Below are 8,841 nucleotides of genomic sequence, written 5' to 3'. Positions count from 1 at the left end.
TCATCTGTAATGTTGTTTAAACTTTATAATTTAATCTGTATAATTTAATCTGTTAACATTGTATAAAGCTAATGATTTATAAAACATTTAAATAATTTAATTCATATTTTTCTATATAACACAATTTTGTAATCATCTAATATTAAGTAGTTTTTTGTATATTATAAAATTATCTAAATTTAAGATACTTTATCTTGCTCATTTAAATATTTTTACTAGATTTGTTGTAGTTAAAAACACAATTATGAGTAATTCATGTAAAAGATTTTAATCTAAAAACTAAACCTATTGTAAAAAGCTACATACATGTTTTTAAGCATCTTATAATCTTTTTTTCACTCATTTAATCCATATAATACTTTTTTATACTTATTTAAGGTTGTGTATTAGTTTTTTATACTGAAGTTATCTTGTACTTTGTTAAATTAATAAAAAGAGTTATGCACAAGAATATCATAAGAAAAATTAAATTTACAATTTGATACGTTTTATTTTTGAAGTAATAAGTTATTATTTTTATATGGTTTATTTAGTTATTAGTTTTGATTTGGTTTTCAACTGTTATTTAAAATTCATTGTAAATTGTTTACCTATAAGTGAGTATATTAATATGTAATAAAAGCTGTTACAATAGTACACTAGTGGTTACATTTTTAATTTAGATTTCCTGTTTTTTCAATTTGATCTTGTTTTTATTTATTCTATATTCCTTGTTACGCTGCAACCAAATGTTATGTTTTGAATTATTGCAAATAAAAATAATAATTTAATTGTTTTATAAAATGTTGAGCTTAATTTTGCTTAAAAGATTGAAAAGTTTGTATCAAATTAACTTTTTGTGAACTTATCTAACAAATTTTTTATAATTTTACAACACAAACAGGGTTGCCAAACACTCAGGATTACTCATATTGTTTTTAATCTTTTATAGGTCTCAGGATGACTTAAGATATTATGAATTTAATTTTTAAGCTCAGGTTAACTCGAATTTCTTTAGTTTTTTATAAAACAACTCAGGATAGTTTTATATTTTTTGACAATTCAAGATAAATTTAGTTGATTTTTTATTAGTCCAACATTTTTTTACAACAATTAACTTTGGCTTTTATATGAAAGCTTCAAATACAAACTACAAGCCAGTTTTTATAGAATTCAAAAATATCATTTAACTTTTATTTCACTTCAGCTCTAGTCTACTTTGTTCAATTTAGTTTTATAAAAAAAAATTACTTAATGTGCCAAGTATGTGTAAAGTTTGCATTGAATTGAGTAATAAGCAAAATGCACAAAAACTCTTAATAAAAATATTGGAAAACTTTCAATAACTTACCTTAAGCTATATATATTTTTCAAGAACTTAAATTTATTTACAGCTTAAGTAAATAAAAAATACATAGTGTGCCAAGATAATGTTATAATAGTTTAGTTAAAGTTTTTTCGTTTCTTAATCAACATTCAATTACAGTTAAAGTAAATAAAAGTAGAAAATATGCCAAAGAACAAGGGAAAAGGAGGAAAGAACCGCAGGAGAGGTAAGAATGAAAACGATAAAGACAAGAGAGAACTCATTTTCAAGGAGGATGGTCAAGAATATGCTCAGGTAGTTAAAATTATTATACAATATTTTTTTTTTGTTAATGTTACAAGAATGTGCTCCGGTTTATTAAATTTGTTATAAAAATAAGAAGTAAAAAAACAGCTAGTCTTACATATTTTCAATATGTACAATTTAGCCAAAGCTCAGATATTGTACATTATATTTATTCTGTGTACTAATTTATTTCAGTTTTATTTTATAGTATGGTAAATGTATTTTTGACAAAAAATAAGTTTTTAAATAAAATTTTTGAATAGAAATTGTTTTAAAGCTTTTTTTTCATAAAATTTACTTTTTTTTAGATTAGCAGTATTATATTATAAATGAATAAAGTTTAAAATTGACACAGAATTTATACTGCTTAATTAATTGTACTTTATGTTTTTAACAAATTTGGTTATTCTATTAAACTTAAACTTAACTTATTAACAAAAATTTTTTTTTTTAAATTTTACATTAACATTTTAATTACAGTAATTTATTTGAGAATAATGCCTACATTAAGTTTAATGACTCTTAAATGCTAACCCCTATTAAAAATTTTGTTTAAAGAATTACTTTCTTATTTCATCAATTTTATAGCATTAGTTTCCCTCTCCCATATATTGAAAATGCATTTGAACATATTTATACTACATATGCATAGTATTTTTATATGTTCAAGTAGGCCCTTTTTGAATCGGAACTAAATAATATAAAATTGAAAACAATCACCCCACAGGTATTGAAAATGCTGGGAAATGGCAGGTTGGAAGCTCAGTGTTTCGACGGTGTGCGTCGGTTGTGCCTCATCCGCGGAAAGCTGAGGAAGAAGGTTTGGATCAACCAATCAGACATCATTCTTGTGGGTTTGAGAGATTACCAGGATGCCAAGGCTGACGTTATACTGAAATACACTGCAGATGAAGCCAGGAACTTGAAGACCTATGGAGAACTTCCCGATAATGGTATGATATTTGTAATATTAATTTTATTATAAGATGGTATAATATCAAAATGTATATATTATTATTTTTGTTTTAGAATTGAAAATATCTAATATTAAATATATTGATATCATTCAAGCTTTGATTACAATGGTAAACTTCCCAAATCTTATTAGATGTTAATGTTTTTAGTTTAAACCTAATGTAAAACAAATCAATATGTGAATGTAATTTAAATTCTGTTTAAAGTATTATGACATTGATATGTAAAACAACAGTAGACCAGCATAAAATTAAATTTAAATCTGCAACAGAAGCACAACACCAATAGTTTCAAAATTTTAGTTTTAGTTTTTTATTCCAAAACAAATAGTTAAATTTAAGCATGCATTACCAGTGCTACCAATTCAGAAATGTTTAACATAGTTATATTATTTATTTATTATAATTAAAAAAGTGAATAAGTTAAGAGAGGTGTGTAACAAAGTTTTTAAGAGTTTCAAAATTAGTTATATTAAAAGTTACAGTTTTATAACATTAAGAAATTGACCATTTTAGTTAACTGTGAATTTAATTAGTGATAAGTTAAAATAAGTTTTTTATATGGGAGTAGATCAAATTAAAAAAGCTTGCTTATAAAACAAAATCCAAAACAGTTCTATAGTAGCAACTCTGTAATTTGCAGGTCAAAATATTAAGTTTTATGCTTATTGATTTTAACTTCAACAAGTTAATATGTAGTTTTTAAAGATTGCTAAAACATATATAAAATATTTACAATGCCAAGTTTGTATTTTTACAAGGAACATGATATTATATATTTAACCAAAAAAAAAACTAAACTCAGCTGCAAACTATAATTTTGTTGCTCGTCTAACATAATATTTTAAGAATTTGAATAACCAATAAAACTATAGTTCGGAGCTTATGTTTAGTTTTCTTTTTTTGATGTTTTTTAGTTATTATATTGAACCACTAAGTGCTAACAGTACTTCAGTAACCACTATGTAAATATACATAAATATATCCAAAACATACTTATATATCATTTGCTAGAATAATTGTTCCTTTAGCTCTGAAACAGAAAATAACAATTTGAAAGTCTTATATTGTTAAATTAAATCCAGTTGGTGGTTAAAAACTTTGTTATAATTTTATACACGAAACTTAACATTATTTATCCCTTAATTAATAAAAATTGTAACTACAATTATTAAAAAAAAATTTTTTAAGCTGTTTAACACTAAGTACAAAAATCAACTTCATACACTTTTACTATAACATTTTATTCAGTTTACGAAAGTAGCTAACTAATCTTTACATTTAAATAGCAAATGTACACAGTGTTTAAAACTTAATTTATTTATTATATTTCAACAGCAAAGATCAACCAAGTTGATAACGATGATGATGATGAAGACATCATTGCTTTCGAAGATGTTGCACCTGAAGATGGACAAAATGTTTTGGATCCAGGTTTGGTTTTAATTGCAATTTAATACGATATAAATGTATAATAAATATATGTATATAATAAATCAGATGGAACTTGAAAAAAAAAAATATTTAATTTGAAAATTTATATTTTACATTTTATGTAGTAATTCTTTGAAATTAGTATAAATAATATTTTTAAAAAAACGTTGACTGACTGATACATATGAAAATAAAAAGCATGTTATTGTTTTTTTAGTTTAAAAAGATGTTTACCTTATGATAGTACTTGATTCATTGTATATCAGTAAAGCTTAAAATAAGTGAAGTAATTCAAATTTAAGATTTAAGAATTGAATATTTAAAATTAAGTAAACAAGTATAGCCTGTTCTTGATGTGTTTTACATTTATAAATTTTTTTGTTTATAGTATACAGCACATTTTAAAGTTCAATTGTCAATTAAGTAAAATACTTAAATTTTATTTGCTTATTGAACTATCTTGTCAAAATTTATTATAAATGATAAACAATGGTAGCCAAGCTATTTAGCAACAACAGTTTTAATCACTATTTACTTAAAAGTACACACCCACATTATAAATTCTCATATATTCAATAATTCAATCCATGCAAAACTTCAAATGTTTTTCCATAGTTTTTAGTTTTTTAAACTTATTTTAGTAAATTATAGTTGTTTGTCTTATTCGTTCCAATTTGAGTATTCAAACAAAGAATAGTTCAAAGTTAAAAAATAATTTAATTTTTTAGATAAATTTTATCCAAAAACATACGTTCCTAAATTTAAGTCAAAAGTGTTAAAACAAAAACTGTTAAGAAAATAAATATGACAATTCTTATAAGCAAACATGTTTATAAACAATATAATTATATTCAATAACTTTTAGCTAATTGATATAAAGCTTTAGATTTATTTAATTTTTTTAAGCAATAAAAACTAATTTCTTATATTAATTTTACTTTTTAGTAAGTTATTTTTTCTACAAATTTAGTTAGTTTTAAATTTAATTTAATGTAATTTAGTTTTGATATGTTTGATAAATATCTAATGAACACTTATGCAGCTTTAATGTTCAGTGTTATTCTAATTACAGAATTAATCTCTTTCTGCTAAAAACTTTATTAACTTTTGATAAACTCTACACTTATTTTCATTTCATGTCCAAGTGTAAAAAATCTATTAAAAATAACTGTTATAAGAAAATTAGTTAAAAGGTTTTGAAACGTTAAGTTTTATATTAATGATCCAAAAATGTATTGATTAAAGAGTACTATTCATTTAAAAAAATCAAAAAGTACATTTGAGAGTGTTCTATGCAAATTATCCAAATGCAATTAATTGTATTGACTGAAAACTGAATTTAAAATTTTAAAAAAGTTGCTAAAAAGTTTTAATGTGCACATTTATGCAGATGATTAGAATGCAATTGAAATAATTTAATACCAACTTTAAAAAATAAAAGCTATAGAATGTTTGGTGTAAATTTAAGTAAATTAAAAAGTTTTATGTATTCATCATACAAATTTATTTGTATTGATTTTTAACAGTGAAGTTCGTTTACGTCACCGAAATAGATACAGCTAATAAAATTATAAATAATTAAAACTCTGGTTTTAGATAAAAAAAGGAAAAAATATAATAATTTTAAAAATCATTTAAAAGTGGCAAACAAACTTGAAAAAATCTTAGCTATAATTGTTAAATAATTCTTTGTTAAAGCTACACTTTTTAACATCCTTTTAATAGTATCACACATTAAGTCAAAAAAAAAACTAAATTAAATAAGTTATTTGATATTTTGTTTTCGTCACTATTAGTTAAATTATGATGTCACAGAAGAACCACAAGTCACTTTTGCAAAATCATTAAATCATCTTATTTTACAAATCCCATCACCACTTTTTGTAAACACATCAGTCATACCAATATTTTAAAACTTATTCTTTTATGACGTAACACAGGTAAGCAGAAGGACATGATGATGCCATCTAGTGACGACGAAACAGATTCTGACGAGGACGAAGAATTCGAAGATGACTACAAACAAGATTTCAGCGAATATGCTGACAGGAAGGATAAATTCAGTATTGATGATGTTAGTTTATTAAATATGTATGTAGGGAATATAAGGGTGTAAAGTTAGTATGAAGCAGTTAGGTGCAAGATTACAACAATATTTTAGTTAGTATTCTGATAAGAATGTTTATTATTGATGATTTTAATAGTTATGCTATTCGTTCTAATTTTATATGAAGTTAAACTTCAATTAGTGTGTAGGTGAATAAAGAGATATAAAATTATTATCATTATTACTAAAATAGTTATTAAAAAATTATTTAGATAATGCAATTATTAATGTGTTCTACTTTTTGTTAAATTCTTGATCTTAAAAGTTTAGTTCAACAAAACTTTTAGTCCAAAAATATTTTACTTGTTTTTAACAGTTTTGTTTGTATTTTGTCACTTTATCAGCTTCAATTTGAAATTGAGTTGAAAAGAAACTGAATTAAAAATGTATAATCTTCAAAATAAATATATCTCAGCAGAAATTTTCAAATTAGTTAACTAACAATGTAAAACTTTGGCTGGAAAGTTTGTATAAAAGATAATCTGAATCCGTAATAAATTTACTTATTTGTTTTCAGATCTAAAAGTCCCGAAATTTCCACTTTCCATTCAAAGACGTCCCACAAAAAAGTAGGTAGATGTCTTCCAAGATCTTGTATTTAGAGATTTTTTATTTATTAGGAAATTCATTTTCTTACCCGGTGTGAAATTTGAATTAATTTTCTTGCTTTCAGTAACAAATAACTATTAAATTTTTGTTTGTAAGCAGTTTTGGTAATATGATTTTATATAGAGATGAACTTTTTGTTGTATAATTGTTGTGTTGTATAATAAACTCTCTAGTATTTATTTTTCGTGATTTTTGTTAAGTACAATATTTTTGCATGTGTTTGAATTTCGTATTTGCAGCTTATATTTCAATTGGTCATATATGTGAATAGTTTGACTTTAGCATCATTTATGGTCTATAAAGCAAGTACAAATATGTTTTTATTTGCAACGCTAGCATGTTTCTTTAATTTTTTTTTCCAAAAAACATATTGTCAAATTTCAAAAAGTTAAGTAACCTTAAAACTGCTGATTAAGGGCGTGTAAGATCTTACCGATAAGCTTTCCATACATAATATCTTGTAATGTTCTTGGTTTCATTAACCGTGCATGTATACGTTACAGAACCATTGGGTTAAGTTCCTATTGTCTCTACATCTTAGTTGGTGTCCTAATTGTCAATGATATCAAAATAGTATTCTAAAGCTTTGTACGAAATATGCAATTCTAAAGCGTTTTATTTGATCTAGCATTTTTAATTTACAGGGTGGGTCATAAGTTTTTGGTACATTTATAAAAAGGTTTGTTAACAATCAGCACAAAACTTAAATGGAAAATGATTTAAAACTATAATTAAGAATAAGTTTAAGGCCATTTATTTTTTTGTGATGTATCTTTTTACGGTTTAAAGGTTGTTTTTTTTCTGAAATCGTAGCACGTTTTCTTTAGTTTTTCTCTCAGAATATGCTCAATATATTGAAAATTAAAATTTGAGGAATGGTGGTTACTTTTGTTGGAAGAAAAAACATTTAAAGAAATACGGATCAATTCCTGCTGAGCATTCTAAATATCAACACATGCTTGAATTCTGAAAAAAAATATCAAAATAAAACTATTTCTTGTACTGCGATGTAAACTTTTATATTTCTAAGAGAAAAATTCAACGTAACAAGTCTTTCTTGAGGTATTGTATTTTTTTAATGAAGAAATCGTTTTTGGTGTACTCCTGTCAATTGCTTTGCAGGTCTCTCCTTACAAGTCAGCTTTAACCATCTTCTTTGATCATGTAGTACTCAACTCCTAGAACAGTTTTCAGATTTACCAAGTTCCTTAATCTTATCATCTGTAAACAGGGCCACCTTTAGAAGCCTAATTTTCAGAGTTTGTCCTTCCCTTTTAACAGGGCTTAGATATTGTTTCTCTTTTGCACCTTTTTGAAAACTTAAAAACTATTATAATTTTAATGAAAAACAATAGAAACAGTTGCACTAAAGGCCACTTAAATTGAAAATGAAAAGTAGATCAAATAAGTCTTAAGACTCCAAAAGTGGTCTTAGAAATTTTGGTAATCCGTAAAAATAATTTAAAAACATAAGAAGTTTCACCACATTGGTTTTTAAGGTAATTCCTAAGTATACACACAGCTACATTCTAATGTAATCAGTATTTGTCAGTCTTCCCTATAAATTATGGTTTTATTTTAACTCGGCGAGCCAAAATAAATATAAAAGTCGCAGTCCGCTTAATTTTAAAATTATACAAAACATATTATAAAAGTTATTAAAAAAAATTACAATAAAACAAGCAAAAGTGCGTATTACGATCAACGTTGGAAACAAAAACTTTTTCACAATCCAGCTCGATCTAAATTGTTTTAGAAAAAAAAAATAAGTCACAGGCTAGATACGGCTTACAAAAAGTATATCTCAACTTTAGTTTTTTCTGAATATAAATATATTATTAGCCTGCATAAGATTAAAAAGTAGAGCAGAATAAAATATATATTTGTACAATTTTCACAAAGTAGAAATATTAGCTCCTAAAGCCTAGCTTTTACTGCAAAATCCATTTGTTTCAAAATACAATTAAGAGCTTTATATAGTAAACCGCATAGAAGAAGCTTTGTAAATTATTAAACACTTTAATTATAACTAGCATTATTAAGTCTTTTATTTTAGTGTTCTATTTTTCGCAACAACCTATGTAGCAAATAACAGTTAAAGCTGTTAATTTTTTTTCTTCATTTAG

At 24.3% G+C, this 8,841-nt stretch overlaps 1 protein-coding gene across 1 annotated transcript; it reads left to right on the top strand.

Annotated features, from left to right (window-relative positions):
- The first annotated feature begins 1,463 nt into the window (after nucleotides 1-1,463).
- LOC145843750 (eukaryotic translation initiation factor 1A-like) lies at nucleotides 1,464-6,894 on the top strand. Its single transcript, XM_082950968.1, has 5 exons — nucleotides 1,464-1,600; nucleotides 2,319-2,544; nucleotides 3,904-3,999; nucleotides 5,940-6,073; nucleotides 6,624-6,894. The coding sequence occupies exons 1-5, from the start codon at nucleotides 1,490-1,492 to the stop codon at nucleotides 6,627-6,629; spliced, it is 573 nt and encodes a 190-aa protein (XP_082807094.1). The 5' UTR covers nucleotides 1,464-1,489; the 3' UTR covers nucleotides 6,630-6,894.
- The last annotated feature ends 1,947 nt before the right edge of the window (nucleotides 6,895-8,841 follow it).

This window comes from Thalia democratica, chromosome 9, assembly GCF_965202585.1.
Source record: "Thalia democratica chromosome 9, ktThaDemo2.hap1.1, whole genome shotgun sequence".
NCBI lineage: Eukaryota > Metazoa > Chordata > Thaliacea > Salpida > Salpidae > Thalia > Thalia democratica.
Note: the sequence above shows the minus strand (reverse complement) of the source record. Positions and strands in the feature narration are given on the sequence as shown.